Source organism: Mytilus edulis, chromosome 4 (assembly GCF_963676685.1).
Source record: "Mytilus edulis chromosome 4, xbMytEdul2.2, whole genome shotgun sequence".
Classification (NCBI taxonomy): Eukaryota; Metazoa; Mollusca; class Bivalvia; order Mytilida; family Mytilidae; genus Mytilus; species Mytilus edulis.
The window spans coordinates 63865884-63891514 of NC_092347.1; the positions used below are offsets into that span (position 1 = coordinate 63865884).

Genomic DNA, 25631 nt, shown 5'->3' on the forward strand with positions numbered 1-25631 from the left:
AAATCATTATTTTTAATGAACAGATAACCTCTATGTTTTGTAAATAACAATCGGCCGTTTCAGAATCTAAAGGATTGTGGGTAATGTTATTGTTAGTACCCCAACTTGAAAATAACGTCACATCATTGGTTGAATTTCAATTGTTTAGGAATTTTTAACCAATCAGGACACTTTGATGTACACTTTGAAAACATTACCCAGATTGCATTAGATTCTGAAAAGTCAAATTACAATCTTGTGTTTTGTTCTCCTTTTCCAGACAACTGTGTACTCATTGCCTGGTGATATATAGTTTTATCATAGACAACTTCTTTTGTCATTTTTTCAACTTCTTCTATAGTTTCAGGTAGAGGACGCTTATGTGTTTCTGGCAAGAAGAAAATAAGAATTCCACCAACTATTGTCAATACACCAAATACTACCAATGGTAGCTCTTTTAAAGATGTGGCCTGTAAGAAAACAATAATATGAAACAGTCAAATATTCTAAAATTACAAGTTTGACTGGAACATTATTTTTATTAACATGTAATTTTTAGTCCATTGAAAGCTATGTTTTTTGATGGTTTGTTTTCACCATTTCCATGATTTTTTTCACATTTGTAAACTGATGGTTTATTCCATTGTAAAGTTTTAAGATTTACAAGAGATCAAAAGGTGATACATGATAAAATAAGATTAAAAAGTTACTAAACTAAGAATAATTCTATCCCTTTAAGGATTCAGTTAGAAAATGTTGTTTCAAAATAACATAAAACAATTGCAAAATCAGTATGATTGATATATTAATTGTATATTCAATATGTCTTACCCCATAAACTATAAATGGAGCCACTATTCCACCAACATTCTCAAACAGTGAAGCTATACCAACTGCATGATTTCTACAATAGATAATAATATATCATTAGTAAACATCTCGAATAAACCCCTTAATTTAACATACTTTTTTTTTAAATTAAAGGGAAACTTCGCAAAAAAATCAAAAATTGATATTATGTTCATTCTGTATAAAAATGTTCAAATTCATAGATATTAAAGTTTTATTCCGCTAGATAAGCGATCACCATCGATTTTAAATTTAGAGTATTAATTCTCCGAGATCCGCCATCTTGTCTTCTTTCCCGATGAATAAAAACGATATGTCTATAAACCACAAAGAAACAAAACTACAGTAACGGATGTAGTCGTAATTGCGTGTCGATATCTTGTCAATCGTACGGTTGTTTAATACGACTAACTAACTTGATACGGAAAATATTCTTACTTTTTTTAAATTACCATGGTCTGTTGTTTTTAAACTGTTGATATTGGAATTAGGTGAAAAGTCAAAGTTGAAATCATAAATAAGTGTTCCGTGAAAAATCTAATTTGTTCATAATTCTTTAAAGTAATAAACTTTTTTCAAATATATTTTGATCTTCCCTTATCTGATCACCAGCATGGCTAAAGGTATTACTTCCAAAGGTATTGTGAGGGGTGTGAGGTGACACGTCCAGGTATTCAAGCGATTTCCTGTTGGGCTTGCAAGTTCATGCATCGTTTCACTTCTGCAGGTATTGATCAGTGTACACGGCTGATAACTTATAACTTATAACTTTCCATTTTGAACTATCAGATGTATAAAATACAACTCTGTCTTACTTGTCATTACTAAACTCATACGCTTGTTTATAAATAACATTTCTGGTGTAAAGAATATAATTCATAATATATAAATAATACCCAAAAAAAAAGATTTGATGAAATTAAAATCTATTTAAATATTTTTTCCAAGGGTGAATTTGGGAAAATGTAATATATAGTCATTGTCAATAGTGAAGGACAGATTGGAACAGACCAGAAATATTGATTTAAAAAAATGTACGCACTTGCCGACGATTCGTTTAAACGACTGGATATAAAGTTACGGAACTATAGCCCAATTTAAAATATATACGTGTATACATTGAACATAAGAAAAAAACATATATTTTGAATAAATAGGGGTAAAAGTGTTGTAAATAGACTAGCCAACGTATGCCAACAGTATGTAATCATCGAATGTCGATAGACTACAGTTGTATACCAAAAGAAGAAGAGAACCAATTTGATTTAAATACAGGTCGATGTATAACTTTTGCTTTGGTTCATTGAAGCTGTGGACCTAGGAAAATCACAGATTTATATTTCAATAAGATTGTTCTCAAACAAAGGAAGGAATTCGTCATCACAATTGTTTTATATGCCACTGGACGAACACTAATTATCCCCAGGGGATGTGAATATTTTGCTGGGAAACTTTTGAGTATCAAAGTTTCAAATTAATTTCGGGATTTATTTTCTTTCTTGGTATTCAATAACCGAAAAAAGAATAAATTACTTGTTCGCTAAATAGGGATATTCTTGTCAGATAAAAGAATTTTAGTTATATTTAAAAAATAGGGAAATATGACATTAAATTGGTTCTGTCTTTTTTTAAACATCGTTAAAACGATGTGTGTCTAAGGTGAACGCCACAAGAACCCTGTAATACTAGTACGAGAGTATAGCATGTAAACATTCCTTCTCAATAATATGGTTGTATTGGAAAACTTTTCATACAGATTGACAACTCATTGTCCGATATGCATGTAATATTTGCCACATGACGCCCATAGTTCTTTCTACCATCATCACCTTATTCCTTGATATTGCTGTAAACATCGATGGTTCACACCCAAACAAAATGGGAGTAATGAACCTTCAGAGCTTCTCCGTGTTATACACTTGTGAAATATATAGACGAAATTTCTGTATTGAAATGAATCTACATCTCACAAACAGGATTTTCAAATAACGATTTTGAGTAATCACCTTACAAACCAATATAAACGTATGGCAAGATATAACCATGAAGGAATTTAGTTTTTGTCAGAACTCATCACTATATCATAAACGTATACGTATATATATGCATACAGTTTCAAATATCAAGAACAAGCGTTCGATGTCGATAGTCTGTTCTCTAACTGTTCAGAGTTAAACATGTCACTTGTTCATTCTTGGAAGCCTTCATATTCCCCGTCTAACGATGGGAACTCTTTCTGATTGTGTTGACTATAAATGCTTGTATGGTAATTCTGTCGTTTATCTGTACAAGCGGTTGCATTTCCTCTCCTTTCCCAACAAACAAACGAACGAAAGGCAACTAGTCTGATTTCTCTGGAGCTCATCCTCAATGGCTCTTATACGTCAGGAAACTTACATGTATACTAATAATGATTGTTTCATGAACAACGATGTATGAACGAACTATTATAAATTCGTCAATATCTGTAATGCATGACTAAAGTATAACTTTTATTACAACTACTGTATTACTTATTTGGATTAATGACGGCTATCATGTTCAACATTGCACAACTATTATCATAGAATTTTAAAAAAAATCCTCAAAAATCCTCAAAAGATATAATGCCTTAGCTTAGATAATTAGTATTCTTTTCACAAAAAGTTCGTGTAAATGATTGTCAAATGAATTTAATTATGTAAGAATAAAATGTTAAAAAGAAACTAAAAAAAAATTATGCATGTTGTATGTTGTATTTTTTTGTCAATTAAAAACTTTAAAATTGCAATAGTTTTATTAGCATTTAAACACAGCCAGATTTGAATACAAGTTAAGAAATTCCGGTAAAGTCAATGATATCAAACAGATGTACAATGGTATATCAAATTGGGTAATATTGCATTTAGTTTTTATTAAAGATTAAAACTACTATTTTTTGCTTCATATTTGAATCTTTACGCCAATTGCCGCTAAGAAAGTAATCAAAAATTGTTTCCTTTTATTTTTATACACTTTCGGAATTACGAATCTGAATTTTATTTTCAATTAATTTACACAATTTAATTATTGTATCTTTATTCTCATCGTGTATTTAATCTTAGTGTATTAACATCATGACAGCATATACTCTAATCCTTTCTATTTATCCTTTCCAAATAACAACATTTATACCTGTGTACGCTTGAACTCACACCTGCGGCTAAATAGCTACAAGGTAAACGAATTGACCTCAAGCCGAGAAATATACAGTGACCTTTACAAAATAATATACACACTCTGCTCACACATTAGTTGCATTGAAATGATTATCAAAACAATAACGGTAAATAGAACTGAAATATTTTCAGTTCAATATCAGTAAAAATGTTCAATAAATATTTTATGAAAAAAATCTCAACAATAATTAATTAAATTTATTCAAAAACATTTACTAGAGATAATTTTATAGGAGTTTAATTCAATCAATACAAAACGGTATATATATGCATATTCACTTTCGTTCATTCTTATATTGTGGTTTATAACTTCGACCATTCGTCAGCTGTGCGCTTTTAATTACGTATATTGTCGATAAGCTATAAGACTTAAACAGATTTTATTTTTTCCCAGAATTCAATAAATCGGGCTAATACGTCACGACCCACTCGAGAATTCAACCAAAAAAGTTACAAATACTTGATTTTCTCCGTTATTAGAAGGAATATAAATTTAATACTTTGCAAATGTGTTTTTTATGTTAAGATGAACATAATTAGATGATAAGTAAAAAATCGCGGAATTTCCCTTTAAGGTAGTACCTAACACTACAGGGAGATAACTCTGTAAAAATCAGCTAACATTGTAATCACATTGAATTGTTAAAGGGGCACTAGCTACGAGATATATAAAAAATATAAAGTTTGATTTTTTTCTGTTCAATCAATAATGAAAGTGAAATAGTGAAATAACAATTCACTTTTTGCAGTCAAAAAGGTTCAATTTTGTCAAATTACGCTAAGAAACATTGATAATTAGTTATTCACTTGCAAGTGAATGAGTCGACCTCTTTAAATCCGTATTCATGTGAACTTCCAAGTTAACCCCTAGCTAGAGATTGACAACGCATGCACTGTACGTGTACTGGTTATTTAAAGAAAAAGAATGTCAACAATGAAATGAAACTACGGTAAATCATTTGATTACTAATTCGATGCACATAAAATCATTCTTATACGGTTAAAAGCAATGAGAAACATCTATTTTTAATCTATAAAATAAAATCAAACAGACCTATAAAAATCCAATTGCACGTGTTGGTTTAATCTATTCATATCTTTATTTTTGTTTACATCGCTTATATGGTCATCTGAGGTCAAATCGATAGTTAATTAGATGGCGTCTGGACTAAAATACACACAAAACGAACCTATATATTTATTATCTACCCCATGCTCTGTAAACTGTTTATTTTAGACTTTTGATAGTTTGGATAAATTTTTTACATTGTTATAAACCAAATATGAGAATTTGAGTCAAATCGGTTACCATGAATTTGACAGCTAGTGACCCTTTAAGGAAATATCAAGCTTCTAAATGATCAAAATTAGTGTTTGTCAAACTGCTATATATCCAATGATGTTTTTCCAAGAAAGTATATGGTTCCAGGTTTTTGGATTTTTTACATTTTTATCCAATGGTGAAAGAAAATATTTGTCAAAATTTTATGAAAATCAAACCAGTCAAATTTATTTTAGTCAAGGTGTTTGGTACCACCTTAAAAGAGTTTTGTGACTTTTATCCTTTAAATTTAAACACAACAAGTTTGCTGTTCATCAATAAGTAAAATTGACTTATTTATCATGTTTTAAAGCTGACTATGCAGAATGGGTTTTACTCATTGTTAAAGGCTGTACAGTGATTTCTAGTGTGGTTTGGTCTCTTGTGGAGAGTTGTTTTTAGATCCATCCAGATCTTCTTATTTTTATCTTTAACATTGTTGACAAAATTGGTTTCACAAAAAGGTTATACAGAGCACAGACATTCATAGCTTTGAATTTTCCAGTTGATTGCTGTAACTCAAACTGACCATATACCATGCTGAGCTGAGAAAACTTTTATAATTTTGATATTCATGGTTTATTGACAAAGTTCTCTTCTCTTGGCCGCAGACATTTTGTTTGAAGATATTAGAGATTAAGTGTACCTAATTACTGTTGGGAATATCTCGCTACCATACAGATATGTAACAGAATAGGAGCCAGTAATACCAAACTTTCCAATCATGGCTAATGTAATAAGAAGTGGCTTAAGATCAGTACCATCATCTGAAAATAGTCAGAAGTTCATTTCATATAATGATTAAAAACTTTTTGATAAGAATGAAAAGTAAAAATAACTTTTAAGTTTATCATGGTGGTTTCAAAAAAGAGATCTTGTAAATAATTAATACATAATATAATTTGCAGGTGCTGATATTTTTCAGTTGTGTATCACCTTCACTGGTGATCAAATGGATGGATCTGTGGTAGAGTTGTCACTAGTTTAGATGTACTAAAAACTCAAAAATTATGTGTATGATAAGATAAGATAAGATAAGATAAGATATTTTTATTTCCAATTATGGGCCCCAAAGGGCATAAACATTACAACATCAATAATTTTTTTCATAATACAATACAAACAATGAGATAAAAAAAAAAAAGTTAAACGAGAACTATTTAAGTTCTTAAAGAATACGTAGATAAAGAATCTATAGTATGTTGGTTTTTTTTAATACTAATGCATTTTATTACAAGTGTGGTTGATATAGATAACAAACAAGCAGCCCAAAAAGAAAAAGAAAAGAAAAATAGATATCCACATATGTATAGTACACAAAAAGTTGGATCAATTAAATATATAATAATTAGCCAAAAAGAAAGTAGAAATTAAACATGTCCATGACTCATCCTGTGTCAGCAGCAAATAGGAAAGCATTATGGTTTCCTAAAGGCAGCTGACACCAGGGGACGATACCTTATGGGCCATAGGCATGTAAAATGTGTGTAAATGTCTCTTTCCTACCTGTATCAAAAGCAAACAAGGAAGCATCATAGGTAACTTGAATGCAGTTGATACCAGGGGACGATGCCTCAAGGATATAAGAGAACATTTGAATAAATAATATATCTTAACAATTATTTTTTTTTTTTTAATCGGCTAGTATGTTTGTGATATTCAGATGAATATAATTTTCTTATGTCCAATCAAATGTATATACACACATAGATTTCCTTTAACTAATCTTCACTAAGGAAGATGTTTGTATATAAAATTACATATTATTTTAAGTAACTCAACATTTTCTACACTAAATAACCAGATAATTTTGCTTTGACTGTTCATATGATTAAAATAAGAATTATATTGTGCAATACTAGCTAACATACAATTTCTATCATCCTCAAATTTGTTACAATCAAATAGAAAATGAGCCTCATCTTCGACAGTATTGGAAGAACATTTATTACATATTCTGTTAATTCGGGGAATACCCTGATATCTACCTAATTCTATTTGTAATCTATGAGAAGATACACGTAATTTAGTAAAACTTCTTCTAAGTTCAAAATTCTTGATCAATGTTAGATATTTTTCAAAACCAAAATTTGTTTTATATAAAAGGTAGGTTTTCAGTTTACTGTCTGAAAATTTATCTATTTGTTTTTTCCAACAGCTAATAAACAATATTGATAGCTTGGTTTGTATATATTTCTTAAATTTGTATAAGGATTCACAAAATGGAGCATTTATGGCATTTGTATAGTCAATACCAAGTATTTTAAAAACAACATTTATTGAACCATACCATGATGTTATATTCATGTGATGTAGTGTCTTTGATTGTGTATATGCCTCTTTTAATAGAGGAAAATTATTACCTAAATTCTCTAATCTATACCAGTACAATAACATTCCTTTTATAATATTAAAATATATTGGAAATCTTCCAAGTTCAGATAACACTGCAGCATTTGTTGTTTTCTTGTGTACCCCAAGTATAAATTTACAAAATTTTATATGAAGTTTCTCACAGGGTAAACCTGAATATAATTTTTCAAAAGATATATCTTCCTTCTTATATTTAGAGGAAAGAGAATTAAACATCCCCCATATTTCGCTACCATATAATAAAATAGGTTTTACAGTGTGGTCAAAAACATGAATACTTGTTTTTACATCAGGATTAAGTGATAAAAGATCTTTCCTTAATTTGAAATGAGCTTTCAGGGATTTTTTGTATAGTTCATTTTGAGCATAACTGAATGAACCAGATGAGCTTAAATATAAACCTAGGTATTTGTATTTTGAAACACATTCCAGATTTATATTCTGAAATGTGAATATCTGTTTTACATGTCTGCCTGCCTTGTTGAAAATCAGCACCTTTGTCTTATTAGTATTTATATATGTATATACTTTTTTGCTTCTAATCCATAATATCAAAATACAATGCAAGGTTTAAACTTTATATGTCTTTATTTAAAGATATTTCAGTTATTTTCCCACCCTTACTTCTGGTTCACATAAATCTTGTACAAGTTTAATATACAAGGAAATAACCTGATTTGTAATAATCAAATTTTCTTTTATAATCAAAAATCTAAAATTTCGAAATAAATTGGCTAGGATTTGAGAAGTTATTACAGTCATCTAATTTTTCTATCTTAAAGAGTGAATAAACAAGATAACTATTTATAACATTTTACTATCAATTCTAAATACCTGTTGTTTCTGGAATAAATATTGTAACTATGTTCATAATACCACACAAAAACAGGAAAAATATAAGTGGTTTTCGTCTGCCTAATCTGTAAATAATGAAGAAAAAAAAATGTCAGAGTTAAAATAGACCTTTAAAAAAAGGGAATTAATCCACAAAATATTATCATTATTCAATGTTTCATTGAAAGTTGTAATTTTCAAATAAAGCCACCCACATTCAAACTTGATCTGTGTTTGGTTGTGATAATTTCCCAAGTCAGGAGCCTGTTATACAGTGATTGTTGTTTGTTGCTGTGTTACATTTTTGTTTTTCGTGCATTTTTTTTTAACAATTTAGGCTGTTAGTTTTTACTTGTTTAAATTGTTTTACATTTGTGATTTTGGGGCCTTTTATAGCTGACTATGTGGAATGGGATTTGCTCATTGTTGAACACAGTAGAGTGACCTATAGCTGTTAATTTCTGTGTCATTTGGTTTCTTGTGGGGAGTTGTCTCATTGGCAATCATACCACATCTTCTTTTCTATCAGGATAGAGAAGTGACACTTATTCTGGGACGTACAAAAAGACAAGGGTAATACTTGGGGCTCCCTTGCCCATAGATGGAACATAAAAAACTTCTACAAAACAAGAGGCAGCTTTAAGGAGTTAGTGCCAGGTCTCCCCCCCCTTACATTGCCTTGTTTCTTCACCCTTTTTTCAAACTCCTGAATGGGTACCGGTACTGAACATATATTAGATTCTAATATTGTTGTCACAAACAGTTTTGGTTTAAAACTGAAGTCGTGTCCAAAAAGCTTAAAATATAAAAACCATTATAATCTAAATCTTCTAAGGTTAAGTTTGCAAACTTACAAATTAATGGCTATGACACAAACTATTTGTGCTGGGATCTCTACAGCCCCACTTATTCCAAGGTTGAGAAACTGGTTCCCATGTAAAGTAGGTGTGGCAAATAATATACCAAAATAACTAATACTATTGGCAAACCTGGAATATATAAGTGGTTATCAAGGTCAAACTTTCTACAATAATTGATACATTTATCTTTTCTATTTTAAAGAAAAGCTTTCATGAAGTCACAATAAAATAATAGATAAACAATATTTTAAATGAACCTTTTTTTATAAACCATTGCTGACTTTTTCACCATTATGAACAATAATTCTTTATTTGACCAACATGAGCTAAAAGTCTTCAATTTAAAAAAAAATGTTAATCATGTATTTTCTTTAATATTTAATCAATGAGCTAGTCTGTTTTATAATTCAGTGTCCCGATTTTTAACCAGTGCGAAATTGCATCTTACATTTTCATCAAACATTTACGAAGGTTAATTAGAAAAATTAAAAGCGAATTCCAAACAATTTGCTGATACTTCGGAAAATACTTGTTGAATAACTGCCAATCTATAGCTATAAACATAAACATACTTACCATAAATAAAATGTAATAATTGTATATCTTCTAATGACTGGAGTTCTAAACAGATCTAGGAATGTATAAGCTTGTTTATGATCAGATTCTACTAGAACTTCACTGCTATGGAGCTCTTTTTCTGAAGTGTCTTCACTTTCTTTCTCAGCTTCCTCAAACAGATGTTTAGGAAACGGTATACCATTGATTTTACTTGCCCACTTTGTCACTTTCTCTGCCTCTTTGTATTTTTTCTTGGCAATAAGCCATGGAAGAGATTCTGGAATAAACCTGTTCAAACAGTAATTTTACTACTTATTGTAACAATGTGATGGTTATTTATGATTTGAAAAAAATCTAAAGACATACATACTTTTATCAATTATCTCTTTAACCTATTGAGAATAAATAGGTAAAACTGTTTTGACCATGATTTATTCATTGAACAAGCAGTCTATGGTTGCAATGATAACATCATGTTGAGGCTCTTAAACTTACTGAAATTTCAATGTGAACCACATCTAAAAGTGCCCTTATAAAGTGATGTAATTTAGATTATTTTTTAATATTTTTATATTTTACTTTACAAAAAATCTTCATTGTCATATACGCTCATAGTTTCCTATATATAATTTAATTGGATTTTTGACACCCTGTTCTTTTTTTATGTGTAAATATGTTCATTAAGGAAATACAATATTTTACAAGTATCTTTCTTCTCTAAATGATAAACTATCTGTACAGGTACAATTCAAAGTATATCAATCTACAACCACCTTCCAAGCAAGCATACACAGATAATATCACAGCAGGTGTAAAACACACTCTGATAAATGTTCAAACAGTTGCACATCATATGGGATTAGAACATTTATAGAAATATATAGAAATTAAGTCATTTTGGGGCCTTTTACAGCTAACTATGTGATATGAACTTTGCTCATTGATGAAGGCAGTATTGGTAACCTTTAGTTGATAATTTCTATGTAATTTGCTCTCTTGTGAATAGTTGTCCCATTGACATTCATCCCACATCTTTTTTTAATATCTGCTAAAAAAATAAACATACCAATAAAAAAATATAGTTAAGAGATTCGGTATAGTTATAACTAGCTGTAACGTCTGCCAATCTCTCAGAAAATATCCAAACGTAGCCAACACCATAATTCCTATGCTCCAAGAACAGTTGACAGCCACTGAAGGATATGAACGGAAATTAGAAGGGAAAAATTCTGTCACCATTACGTATGTTGATAATGCTATTGGCTGAAAATAAAGAACATTTAATACTGTATTATACCGTTTGATTGTATTTAAAGGCAAATTAACATGTCAAATAACAGTACTGGTATTAATGTTAAATTACTTTGCCACATATAATTCTAATCTTGCAGTTAGGCAAAATGATAATGGGGGCCATTTTGAACTTGTAATATGGTGAGAGTAGTTGTTCTATGTTTAGGTCTCACTCTGACTTTGGATGAAGAACAGAAACACGGTTTCTTTGCACATGTATATGTACATGATGTACCTAATTGTGTCTTTGTTTACATGCAAAGTTAGTGATTATAATAATCGAAAAAGTGTAATTTGACGGATTAGTCAATACTGACCCAGAAATTTTAGAAGATTTTTAAACTTATATTGTGACAGTTATATTATTGATTACAAAAAGTGAAGTTTTTTAAAACAATTGGGTTACATTTTGAAAGATCAATTGTATATATAACTTCAGATGTAACAACTAGCATGACAATCACGCCTATATTGCATCTAAATAAAAACTGCATTTCTGATGTGGTTTTCCTTTAAAATTTGAAAAGTTAAACTAGAGTTTTGAGTTTTGTTAGCATGCTCATTATCATCGCCAAAGTCTGTATACCTTACATCTTTAAAGCATTATTCAAAATACTAGGAATCCATTGAGCAATTTAAATTAACACTTTAAACTTACCATGTTTAACATCCCGACAAAAAATCGAAGTGTAGTAAACAAAGAATATGTATTTGCAAAAGCTGCACTAATACCAATGGCAGCTTGTATCCACAGAAGTGTCAAAATTGTTTTCTTTCTGCCAAATTTGTCAGATAAAGGAGTCAGGAAGGTAGCTCCAATAGTATTCCCTACCATGTAAATTGTTGTAGACAACTCATTTAAATAATCTCTATCACATACAAGATCCCACTGCAAAGAGACAAAACAAATATTTTATAGCATTTGAACAAAAAATTCAATCCTTCATCTGCTTAAAGATATAGAGTTTTGTCGATATAACTAAAATAAAATCAACTGTCATACAAGAAGAAGGTATAGCTAGGTATAAAGCCAGGTTTAATTGTGTTAACCAACCACCATTATCTTCTGAAAAAGCCTGTACAAAGTCCAGAATATGACAGTTAATTACCACTAGTTCTGTTTGGTTGATATAATCTGATGTTTGATTTGACAGATTTATGCAGTTTGCTCTTATTGAATTTACCTAGGCATTTGAGTATTTTTCTTAATACATGTAATATTTTACTTTTTTAAAAGACTAAATTATTTCCAAAAAAATCAAAAAAAAAATTTTCTTTGAAAAATGACTGACAGAATGTTCCTTGCTTAAATAATTCAATCCCCCATGACTGACATTTTCTTAAAAGTTTAACATAAATAATTTCAAGATTTTCAAGATTACTTACCACTATTACAGGTAAGACAACATGTTAAAGCTTACCTGTGTTACTATGGTTTCTTCAAACTCATCCCCATACCTCCAACCATTAGGACAAGACTCTGTTGTATTCTGTCCATCAATACTAACAGTGACATCACAAGCTCCATAAGTAACAGTTTTATTTACATCAGCAAGCTTTTTACAAGAATAATCTGGTACTCCTCCTAGAAATATACTTCCCAGGACAGGCCATGCTCCCCTCATGTAGATAAAGCACAGACAAAGGAACACTAAGATCTGGAAACGACCATAATTCCCAAGACTCTGCAGGACTCTGTCAGCATCCATTGTTAGCTTGTGCTCAATCCTAAAATGAAGTAGACGAAAGTTAATATTGCTTCAACCTCTGTGAAGAGAAACTGAAGATAATGAATCAAAAGTTTTATAATACGTACAGTCCTCAGTTAACAAATAATTGAGAAACTTAGGCATTTAGGAATTTACCTTTCAAAACATTTAAATGAGTGTATCATACAAAATAACTACATTATAGGATAATTGATATTATGTATACTTCTAATTTAACAATGTGTCTGTTCATTGATGTGCTTATAAATTTATACATGTATATTACCAATGTTATTTCAACTGATCGGGCGGAACTTACGTTTTAATTTGCATGAGGACAGTCGATTTGAAAATGTGTGTGATTACGATGATTGCCGTTATAGTTATTACTGATTTCTAATCACCTATCAGTGACCTCAAAGGAATTTACAAAAGAATGACTGGACAATGAATTACTTAGTGTATCCTAAAACACCTATCTATAGATGGACTGGTTTATTATGAGCGAACTGGATAAACTCCGCCCAGTCAAGTGAAATAAATTGAGTAATACATGTACATTTGTTGACTTTATCATGCTTTCGACCTTGTTAGCTAGCCATTTTTTTTTTGCCTCTCTTTAAAATTTATCATTTATAGATCTTCAAAAATCATTTTTGTTACTAAAAAAATGTGGGTAGTAGCTTAACATGCTCAACTTTAGATATAAAAAATATAAGCTTAACTTTATCAACAAAATAATTCATTTAAAAATCCAAATTTTTATCAACAAGAGTGCACACGCTGAAATGTCTCGCCTTCTTTACTAATTATTGATATTATGTTGTCAGATAGTCCTAAGTATAAAGCTTTATCAAAAACTGTCACATAAACTTAGCATTAACCAAGATAACTAAACAAAGACCAATGAACCATGAAAATGAGGTCAAGGTCAGATGAACCATGTCAGGCAGACATGTACAGCTAACAATGCTTCCATACAACAAATATAGTTGACCTATTACTTATAGTTTAAGAAAAATAGACCAAAACACAAAAACTTAACACTGAGCAATGAACCGTGAAAATGAGGTCGAGGTCAAATAAAACCTGCGGGACTGACATATAGATCATAAAATATTTCCATACACCAAATATAGTTGACCTATGGCATATAGTATTAGATAAAAAGACCAAAACTCAAAAACTGAACTTTGACCACTCAACCATGAAAATGAGGTCAAGGTCAGATGACATCTGCCTGCTAAACATGTACATCTTACAATCATTCCATACAACAAATATAGTAGATCTATTGCATAAAGTATGAGAAAAATAGACCAAAACACAAAATCTTAACTATAACCACTGAACCATGAAAATGAGGTCAAGGTCAGATGACACCTGCCAGTTGGACATGTACACCTTACAGTCCTTCCATATACCGAATATACTAGAGTAGACCTATTGCTTATAGTATCTGAGTTATGGACTTGACCACCAAAACTTAACCTTGTTCACTGATCCATGAAATGAGGTTGAGGTCAAGTGAAAACTGTCTGACGGGCATGAGGACCTTGCAACGTACGCACATACAAAACCAGAGTTCGCGAAAAGTGGCAGTCCTCATGATTTTACCACCAAAATTTTGCATAGGACTGACACAATTTTAGTATGTTTCAGTAGAAGTAATAGTGAGGACCAGCATGTTTTCTGCAAGGACCACCATGGAAAAAAAGATTTCGCGAACTCTGCCAAACATAATTATCCTATTACTTATAATAAGAGAGAATTCAACATTACAAAAAATCTGAACTTTTTTTTCAAGTGGTCACTGAACCATGAAAATGAGGTCAAGGACATTTGACATGTGACTTACGGAAACTTCGTAACATGAGTCATCTATATACAAAGTATGAAGCATCCAGGTCTTCCACCCTCTAAAATATAAAGCTTTTAAAAAGTTAGCTAACGCCGTAGCCGCCATAGCCGCCGCCGGATCACTATCCCTATGTCGAGCTTTCTGCAACAAAAGTTGCAGGCTCGACAATAAAACAGTTAGTATAGGGTTAATGTTTCTACATCAACTTGTCAATTACTTTGTCAGTTACCTTCATAGAATTTTTTAAGAAACTTTGATATAAGCTTTTTCAAGATTAAGTTCTATCATTTCTGATGCAAAAATAATGAAAATATAATTTACTATTTTATGAATCTAGAATATCTAATAATGTACCAAAACAAGGATTGCCAAATCCTTGGCCAAAATTAAGTTTATATATCATGCTTTATCAAAAATATGATAAAATGTACATTTTGGTTCTTAAAGGGCTAAATTTAGATTATTTTTTTTTAAATCGGTGTCACTGGAGTCAGGATTTGTTCCTTGTTAACATTTTTAGATAAGGGAACATTCACTAAACACCTATTTATAAGTAAGGTTACCTCCCCTTTTGGAGCAAATTTGAAAAAAAAATACTAAATACCAAAAAATGTTCTGTCATGATTTTTTTTTAATTGTAGAAATAACAAGTTCTCGTTCACATAAAAAATCCTTGTTTAGATGAAAAGAATTTCCAATTAATTACATTCATCTATCAAAATTTGTATATTTTAATCAATATCTAGAACGATTGTGTTACAGACTATCAATTATTTATAGTCTAGTCTGCAGATTAACGATTCTGAAAGTGCAAGCAACTTTAAATGTGCAGGGATACAGGCCCACCTTTTATCTGGTAATTAATTATGTCATTAAGGCGTATTAAATTCACGATCTATTCTGGTTAAAGGCGAAGTTTTACACTCCTACCTAGGAGTCTACTCCTGTATTTGGAAGAAGAATTAAGAAGAGGACTTGATTCAAGAAATAACCTAGCTATGCTTCGCTAGACAAAGTGATTTCAGACGTCCATTGTCAAATTGTAGCCATTTCCATATTTACTGCTTCATGAACACTATATCAGCAAAATATACTGAAATCAAAAATTTGTTAAAATCTAATGTTGATGTAATAACCATAAATTCTGATAAGGGGATCTCATTGGGTGGTTCCGATCCTGGATCCCGCTTACTGTTTTGTCAGATTCCCGTATCCCGCTTACACTATGTTCGTAAGCAATTCTCATTTTTTGGTCATTTCGCGTTTTCACGACACAATAATTTGACTTTCACTTGTCCCGCTTACAAAAAATCGGCAATCCTGTGTCACGCTTAGACCCCAGTGAGACCCACTGATAACAAGAAAATCTCTGTCCCAAACCTGTTAAACACCTGTAAATTATTGTCAAGATCAAGATCAAGATCCTCCTATAATTTCTAGGTAGCCAATCTATTGGTGGATAATATCACATTACACTAGTGTATTCAGAAAGACGCTATATAACTGAATGAACGACAAAATAACAAATTATCAAATAAACAGGATCTTGCGTTTGACTTTGGTCAGGACATACATGTAGCATTATAAACTTGCATCAGACACTTACCACGCATGGTTAAACCCCAAACATTATGGCATCAGTTTTCTTTCCTTCTTTTTTTTTTTTTTTTTTGTTATTGTTCTGCCTGAAAACTAAATGACGTTTAAAACTACATTTTAATATCTCTAACAAGTTCTACAAGCATGACATTGGCTAAGTTCCGATGCTTAGGTTCTCCCAAGAAAAAGCAGGGGAATCTAAAACCTGGACGAATGGTCCGAATATGGGTCAGAAAAGTTGGGGAAACAAGAAGACATGCATAATCTGAAAAACATACATTTAGAAAATCTTTTTTTTTATCTGGATAATGACACTTGAGATTAAGTTTTTACAGATTTAAGTTTGTACCTAGCTAAAAAAAAGTCCAGATCAGACAGGGAAAAATAAAAGACAAAATTGAAGATAAACAAATAGAGTTACTCCTCTTTGTACTGTACCTCTCCCATCATGCACATTGTGCATATTTGTTCTAAATCATATTCAATTATTTACAATCAGTATGTATGTTAGATTGCATGTGTTGTTTGTGTGGATATCGTATGAACTATATGAACAGGCACTTGTATCAGAAAAAAATTCCTATATATCTTGTTATATAAAAGGTATATATAGGGGGGAAATCTGAGACAAGTGCCTGTGACTATATGCTCTATATGAGCCCTTTGATTAGGAATAAAGATATTTCAAATTGAAATTTATACTACTATATATATCACAGCTGCATGGAACTATCGTTAGCATACTAATCCCAGATCACAGGCGCTTTTGGAATACAGGATACTGATGTGCATCCTATATAGTACTCTGCTGTTATTGTAAAATCGCATGGATAAAAAGAAAAAACTAAAAGCAAAAAAAAACACTATAAAGTGGCATCCTGAACTAATATAATACCCTGTCGAGCAGTGAGCCAGGATCCCAGGCTACACAAGTGAAAAATCCGTGAATGTATTAAGAATTTAGGAATATTAACTACCAACAAATAAAACACACCGTGAATATATAGTTTTCAATTTAGACTCGTTCGTAATTATATATATATATATATATATATATATATATATATATATATATATATACGAGTCTAAATTGAAAACTACGTTCAAACCTATGATTGCGTTGGATAAAAACCCACAATTTTTATACGTGTGCATGTAAAACAAATTTCATTGTAGAAGGGTCTAAATATATATATAGCTAGTATTGTTCAGTATAAAATCTTGTACAAAAGGATCATCGTTTGAATACTAAAAAAAATGTGTCCCGCATAACTAACAAAATTATCCCGGTGAATTATTCCCACTTGGAATTTTGTATAATGAAACAATTTATCGAAGACCATCTTATTGAAAAACATAATTGTTTCGTATTGTATTCAACAGAATATTGGAATCTAAACCCAACGGAGTGTTTTATGTTTTATGTGTTTTATGTATTGTGCTTGTCTTATATGTATGTCGGATAAAAGCTCTACAGAGCTTATGTTGTAATGCTATATGTATAACCATGGAAGTATTATACTTATAACCGACTTTAAATAAATCTTTTTATTTATTATGCTTTATGGAGACAAACACCTTCTAAGAATAGCAGCTTATAGAAGACTTTTCAATAGAGTTTTTAACACTCCATAAACAAATTATATAATATACTATCAATAAAAGCTTCGTCACAAAATTTCGAAACGAATCTCTTGGTGATCGTAAGAGCATAAGCCAGAAGAACCGAACAATATGAGGTTTAACATTTAGATATGAAACGAAAATAATAAGTTTTCTTGTAATTGATAAAGCCAACTTTCTGCAGGTGTTCAGGAGTACTAAGCCTTCAGCTCATCAATATTAAAGTGTGTTCCTCTATAATATTTTTTATAGAAGAATTTGTAGATGAAAAAGTACTTGATCGAATTTTTAATATCAGTTTTTAGTTTTTCAGCATAATATATATACATATGACAACGTTGTTGGTTGCTTTGTCAAAAGGTGCAAATACAGAACATTTTCCTATGAAAGTTGCTTTAATATAAAAAGAAGAAGATGTGGTATGATTGACAATGACAACTCTCCACAAGAGACCAAAATGACACAGACATTAACATCTATATGTCACAGTACGGCCTTCAAAAATGAGAAAACCCCATACCACATAGTCAGCTATATCTGTTTTGTTGAACTGTATTCTATAAAGTTACTTTTGAAATGTTTATATGATAATCTACTAGAATCATGTATATTCTAAAGAAAGGATTTGGTGATTTAAATCAACTTCCTGTCTTCTTCATCCTGATTTTCGTTGCAAGAGCACTTTCCGGAATTTTATGTGCATCCTATACAACTGTGTATCAATTTTAAGAACATTATTTTTTGAATATTTTAAAAATAGAATAACAATTTTCTGAAATTGGTTGCAAAAACCTTCGAGTTGTTAAAATCTATGACATATCTTACTGTAACATTAATAGGAATCCAGTCCTTAGTAAGGAGAAAAAAGATTAAATTCCTATAAATCCCTTGAAAGATTGGAGTTGGATTCTGCTTTCATATGACATGGCACATGCAGTAAGCAAGTCATGCTTTCAGATTTTGTTCATTCACATGTATTTATATACTTGTGGACAAGATAATTGTTTTTACTTGGAATAAATGTCTTACTATTGAAAGACAGCATTTGAGATATTTGCCGGTAGACTTATATGTATCTATGTATATTTCACTTTCATTCGGGAACAATTTTTTCTTTTAAATTTAATTTTTTTTTTTTTTTTAGTGGAAACAAATTTGGTCACTTCCCTTCTGGAACAAAAGCATTTTCAATAAATTTAGAATTAAGCAATTTATTTAAATAACAAAAACAATCCCCCATACTAGATAAATGGTCGTCACGTAATGGTCTAAATCGGGTATAAACTAAAAAGTAAAATCAAAAATACCGAACTCAGAGGAAAATTCAAAACGGAAAGTCCCTAACCAAATGGCAAAATCAAAAGCTCAAACACTTCATACGAATGGATAAAAACTAAATAAAATTAAGCATGGAAATGGGGAATATGTCAAAGAGACAACAACCCGACATAAGAGCAGATAACAGCCGAAGGCCACCAATGGGTCTTCAATGCAGCGAGAAACTGTCTATTCCTGAATTAGTACAGACATTTTCTTATGTAGTAAATGGTGGGTTAAACCTAGCTATAAACCTCTCAAAAGGTCAAATTCAACTAGGCTTTGTTACATATATATTCATAAAAATTAAACTATCTTTGATGAATAGTTTCCCATTGGCAATCATACCGTATTTTCTTGTTTTCATATTAAGTAGGCTAGAAAATCAATACGTGTTTTGTTTTTCAAAGTGTCTCTGCAGTTTCTTTGCTTTCATCTGATCAGACAGTAATAACATACAAATTAAAAAAACGTATATTTATTTACAAGTAAAAAATAATTCTGTGTGTACCCGTTCGATATCTGCACTCATCGTCTTACTACAAGCACTATATCTTTATGTAGTAAGACAAACCTCTTCCCAAACCGGCTTGGGAAATCTACGTCAGTAAGATATACCATGTTTCATAATCAGCGTATTTCCGAAGAAGTCGCATTCACTGTACAACAGTTAAAGCCTTTACATTTTTATTATTAATTACTAGACTCTGCGATCTGTTTAGTCAATTGTTTCATTGTCTGCGATCCACTTAAACCAATGGTCTAAACATCTGAAAGAAACAAGCAAGTAAGCCATTATATAAAAAGGAGATATGGTATGATTGCCTTCAGTAAGACAACTATCCACCAGATTCCAAACGAAGTCGAGGTTTGTGAATTTATAAGCAACAATCAAATCAAATCGAATCAAATATATTTTATTGTCAATTAAAGACGACCATTACAGGCAGAATAATCACAAGTTAAATTTAGTACAAATGATTACAAAATGATTACAATTATTTGAATACAATTAAATCAATGATTACAATAAGAGAAACCCATTCGATATAGTTGGCTATAAAATGCGAGAAATACGATTGAAACTAGTGTCTTTATCTGATAGAGCATACTTATAATATTAGATATTATGACTGTCTGAGGGATGGCATTATTTAAGAAGGTCGTTTTATTTCTTATATGTCCGGATATTCACCCTACAGCCAACTTCTACACATCAACATCTTTACGAATGATTGGCATATACGAGTATATTTTAGTCCATCATTTTCATAGCAGCACAATTGTGGAATACTTTTCGGGGTAAAATTTCAAGTTTTAAAAATATACTTTACAGTATAAAAGTCATATCTATATTTGCTGTCGGATAACGTATAACACATGTAGAAAACCTTTTTTTTTTACGCCTAGAACTGTGTGTATTCAGGCATGCCAGTATATAATATTTGTGAAATATTCGTCGGTAAAACTTTTCAACGACAAAGGAAGCGCATTACAGTAACGGTATGCTACTTCCTTGGTTTGACTAATATAATTGGTATATACTTTCATTGAATTAACCCCGTATGGATTCCAATCAAAGAACTTTAGGAGAAGTTGTTATTATTTCTGCTTCAGTTTAAATGACGATAATACTTAAAATATGAAATGATATATCTATATAAGATAAGATAAGATAAGATATGATAAGATAAGATAAGATATGATAAGATAAGATATGATAAGATAAGTTTTATTTTCCAAACTAGGCCCCAGGGGGGCATATACACATAACGCATATAAGAGGTAATTAAAATGCTTACATTTGCTGATCGTCTTTGTCTTAAAGATCTCCTTCTGCGTTTTCCAGCGAAATCATATTGTCCACCTCCGAATCCTCCTCCCATACTTCCTCCTCCTTGTTGCATGTAACTACCTCCACCCATTCCTCCTCCCATTCCACCATAGCTTGGTATGCCACCCATGCCACCCATCCCCATGCCACCCATCCCCATGCCATAACTTGGCATTCCACCATACGCAGGATATCCACCATAACTGTCATAGCTACTACTAGATGATGATGACTGTGGGAGCTGAATGTAAGTTGATTCCCTTTTTCCTCCTCCGAAAAATCCTCCTCCTCCCATCAGCTTTGGTCCAAGTAAAGACCCAGCTCCAAACATTGCAACGAGAGGTAATAGTGCAGCTATAAAGAAATGTGCGTGAATTAAACTTAATATGTAAACCCTACAGTGCAGTTCACTCCTAAGCTCAAAATATTTATTTATCAGCTATAAAGAAATGTGCATGAATTAAACTTAATATGTAAGTTACAAAGTGTAAACCCTACAGTGCAGTTCACTCTTAAGCTCAAAATATTTATCTAATGAAATATAACAGAGTCGAAATAATAATGACGTCTAAAAAGGCTATTTTTAAAACGTTAAGCTTTGACGCCTTATTTAGTTTAAGTTCAACATTGGTCTAAGAGATTAATTGAACTTTAAAACCAATGCATATAACCATGCGCGTGTGTGTCGCATCAATAAGTAGCTATAAGTTGCAGGATCCATAGGCGGATTTAGGGGGGGGGGGCAGGGGGCCCGGGCCCCCCTTTTTTGGAAAAAAATTGGTTGCTTATATAGGGAATCACTGAAGCGTGACTGGAGCGGGCCCCCTCTTAGGTCAGTCAGTGGGCCCCCACTTATGAAAATTTCTGGATCCGCCACTGGGATCTCAACCTTTAATCGCAAAATAATTAGGAAATTTGAAGAGTTTAGATATTCATGCGCGCGCAAAGGAACACCATAGATATCATCAACCCTTTTGACGGAAACCTAGGGGAATAATAACCATGTATTATTTAAGGTTCGCTTTTCAATTTCTAGTCGATGATTTAATCTGATTTGAAAATTGGAGCCATCTTATACTATAAGAGATTTTACTGGATGTTTTATAGGACAAGGAACGATATCAAAACCTATTTGTTTTCTAAAAATATTTAAAATAAGCTACTGTTTCCTATTTTATTTTAAAAAGTCTAGTTTCATTTATAAGTAGTCCAGAAAATATATAAAAAATAAATGCCACTGAACGTTAAGCAACCAACCATATTTCAATCCACTAATACCCGTCTTTGAAGTATTGACTATCCGACGGCGTAACAGATTGCGGAGAAAATTGACTGAACCACTATGTGGTAGTAAAATATGCTGAATTCCATCTCTTGTATTTCAAATAAAACAGTTAGCTGCTTGGTTTTAAAGTCATATGAAACGAATGAGTGGTGAAAACAAATGTTTATCCTATTCTTTTACAAATGCATGCATATATCACAAACATAATATGGCTGCTCATTAAATGCCGTGTTTTGAAGCCGAAGTTTACCGATTGTCACCTTATAGTAAACAAATAACAAAAAGCATGGGTATTGAGCACGTGTTTAAATACACAATCAGAGAATTGTTTATTTTAATGACAGATCCATGCGTATTGCGACCACCGGATTTTTACGAGGAGGGTTACGCTCAGGTCACTATGCATACGGAAATATGTCGGCGAATTGCTTCCTGGAAGAAAGCAATTAAAAATAGGTAAACTTCTTCTAAATGTGGACAAATAAAGGAATTTTCCTCAGAAAAAAAGCATATGTACATAAGTTGTATAATGAAAACTATCCATTTAGTTATAAAAAACATATGCATATTTTTTTTTAATTTGAGGTTTCTTATATGACTTTAATTAAGGGTTTATATCCTGATGCTACAATATTGCTATGCTCTAAGTAAAAAAAAATTCAAACTGAAAATCAAAATAATTCTTAATAAACCACGGACTTTCTAGAAAGTCCCTGTTTAAACATAAAGAAAAAACATTTAAAGACCAACTAAATCATTGTATACAATATACTTACGGAGAGGCGCACGAATAGGTGTTATCAATATCGCTAATAAAAATAGTCCAAAGAAATATGTTGGTTTCATTGTTGTCTGAAAAAGAATTGTAATGGGAAATTAACATACATTAATACGACAACGATACCTTTTCCTAATATTTCGATAATAATTTCTCATTTATTCGTCTCCTCAATTTGAAATTTTCAATTCAGCTCTTACTAAAGTTTGAAAAGAATTTTAATCGAAACTACAGCCTTTCGTCATTAAACTCGAATAAATTGTCGTATTGGCAACCGTAAATTCGAATACATTATCCAATTTCTAACCGTTTTTAAAAATTAAGTTCAAACTAGAATTTCACAATTAAAGTACCTTGTATAATGTGTATCAACTTGATTGTATGATAGGAGTCTTTGATTCTGAAGATTCTCAGATTGTTCATACAAATATATAAAGTAAATAGGAAGTTCAGAGACTTATAAAAAAAGTTGTAAGAAACATTAAACCAATCAAAACTCGAACGTATGTTGTCATCCTTGATTGATGAATGGGAAATGTATAGTACCGCGGGTGTGTTTACCTTAAACGGCACGAAAACTCGATCCAACCGATTAGTCGTACTTTGCTCAGTTACGAAACATGAGAATATATATCTCTATATAAGAATTTTCAAATATTTAAAAGGATAACTTAAGGTTCATATATACATTTTGTTAATACATGTAGTCCATTGAACAGTCATTCATATCATTATTTTGAGGATAGAAGCATTACGAATTACTTAACTCGGTATTTATGAATGACGCAGTACACAGAATTGAGTTGTCAATTGACCTCCTACAAGATGTTAATTGAGGTGGAAATGACAAACGTCACAAATTTGTAGTGATAAACAACAACCAAAAGTACTGACGTACTGTTATCTCAGATGAACCCAAGATCATATGGCCTACCAATCGCTTGAATTGATTCAGAAAATGGAATTAAGTGCCTGCTAAAAATCAAAGGCGTATGAAACGAGGGCAAATGGGAAAGGGGCTGACTTTTAGACATTTAGACTAGGAAAAGGGATCTCCCACACTTTTCAGTCTAATCATACGCCATTTAAAGTGTTCACAAACACTTGACTGCACTTTAATATGTATGTCTTACACTTTGTTTGATTGATATACTGTAAACCAAATTAATTTCGCGAGCGATTTATTTTCGCGACTTTCGCGATAAGAAAAATGACGCGAATTTAAATCGTCGCGAATATGTATAACTTGGATCTTTCCTTATTTAAACAACTCTAGTAAATAAGAATATCGCGAAATTAAATAGCCGCGAAGTTGACTAGACAAGGCTAAACGCGAAATAAAGTATCCGCGAAAATAAGTTGGTTTACAGTACATAATGTTATCTTGTTAGTCTTATTCACTGAAGTGAACCAATTTAGATGTTCCGGGTTTTTTTTTTATTAGATAAGCTTAGCGGAGGGAAAATTTATGTCGAACTACAAAAAAAGTTTTGAATGCCGACACATTGGTATCTTCTGTCTCTTGTTTAATGAGTACACAGCCGCGATAATCTAAGATGCATAACATAAAAAAAAATCATGTTCAAATTATTTCAAGCACTTCGTAGATATCCCTTAAAAAGCATAACCACTAAAAAAAACTACTCAGTTATAAGTCATTTACAAAGTTGAGGGTCTTAGCACCAATGTCTTGAAAACATGGTCTTTTTTTAAAGATTTCATGAAAAAACTGTGAGCACTCTTAAATCGGTACTTTTTATTAGTTGATTTTGTGGTTGATTTCGATTTGAGTCAAACCCTTTGCCATATATGCTACATTTTGTTGAAGCGCTTTGGATAAACAAATATATAATGAGTTATTTCAATTTTAGCTTTAGGTAGATACCGCGTCTGGTGGACTGTAAGTCGCCAAAGGTATTACCAGCATCGGCACAAAAGCAAATGAAAATTACAATGATTATGTTGTCTTCGACACCAATTTCGTCGTATTATTTTAATTCTAAAACAAGCCACAATCACATTACATGGACATTAAGATGTATACAAACTGTCAACATTCTGTTAAAGAGTTAACTAATTTTCCAAAATTAAATGTCTGGATCCAATTAAAAAAATGAAATAACATGTCTTCAAGGAACCAAATGTATTGTGTAAAACTAACATATACCCCGAAGACCGGATAATTTTGTCAAGATAACACACAGCTTAATTAGACTAGATATGTCTTCCGTCATGTCATAGATGCTTGTTAATTTTTTCGACTTCTTAATTGACGGTTGGAAATCATTTGAAATAAATTCCCTTCTCATGTTTATTTTTAGACTTACTAGTAAACACCGAAGATAAATCGTGTCACAGCTT

At 31.4% G+C, this 25631-nt stretch overlaps 2 protein-coding genes across 2 annotated transcripts; both read right to left on the reverse strand.

Moving 5' to 3' along the window:
• LOC139520222 (organic cation transporter protein-like) lies at positions 1–16623 on the reverse strand. Its single transcript, XM_071312707.1, has 10 exons — positions 16441–16623; positions 12686–12992; positions 11923–12153; positions 11038–11234; positions 9990–10259; positions 9408–9542; positions 8554–8639; positions 5993–6113; positions 811–883; positions 1–449 (listed from the first exon to the last, which is right to left on the reverse strand). The coding sequence occupies exons 2-10, from the start codon at positions 12971–12973 to the stop codon at positions 228–230; spliced, it is 1623 nt and encodes a 540-aa protein (XP_071168808.1). The 5' UTR covers positions 12974–12992; positions 16441–16623; the 3' UTR covers positions 1–227.
• A 3212-nt stretch (positions 16624–19835) lies between these two features.
• Positions 19836–23706, reverse strand: LOC139518503 (heterogeneous nuclear ribonucleoprotein A2 homolog 1-like). The gene is made up of 4 exons (XM_071310012.1): positions 23624–23706; positions 23269–23344; positions 21176–21561; positions 19836–20143 (listed from the first exon to the last, which is right to left on the reverse strand). The coding sequence occupies exons 2-4, from the start codon at positions 23336–23338 to the stop codon at positions 20123–20125; spliced, it is 477 nt and encodes a 158-aa protein (XP_071166113.1). The 5' UTR covers positions 23339–23344; positions 23624–23706; the 3' UTR covers positions 19836–20122.
• Positions 23707–25631: the final 1925 nt, after the last annotated feature.

Coding starts and splice junctions, on each gene's coding strand:
- LOC139520222 (XM_071312707.1), bottom strand. CDS start 12,973: ATGGATGCTGACAGAGTCCTGCAGAGTCTTGGGAATTATGGTCGTTTC. Junction 11,235..11,922: donor TTGTCGGGATGTTAAACATG/GTAAGTTTAAAG, acceptor CTTTATTTTCAG/CCAATAGCATTATCAACATA. Junction 450..810: donor CTCCATTTATAGTTTATGGG/GTAAGACATATT, acceptor GTTTTCTTACAG/GCCACATCTTTAAAAGAGCT.
- LOC139518503 (XM_071310012.1), bottom strand. CDS start 23,338: ATGAAACCAACATATTTCTTTGGACTATTTTTATTAGCGATATTGATA. Junction 21,562..23,268: donor ACCTATTCGTGCGCCTCTCC/GTAAGTATATTG, acceptor ATTTCTTTATAG/CTGCACTATTACCTCTCGTT. Junction 20,144..21,175: donor GACAAAGACGATCAGCAAAT/GTAAGCATTTTA, acceptor TGTTTCTTTCAG/ATGTTTAGACCATTGGTTTA.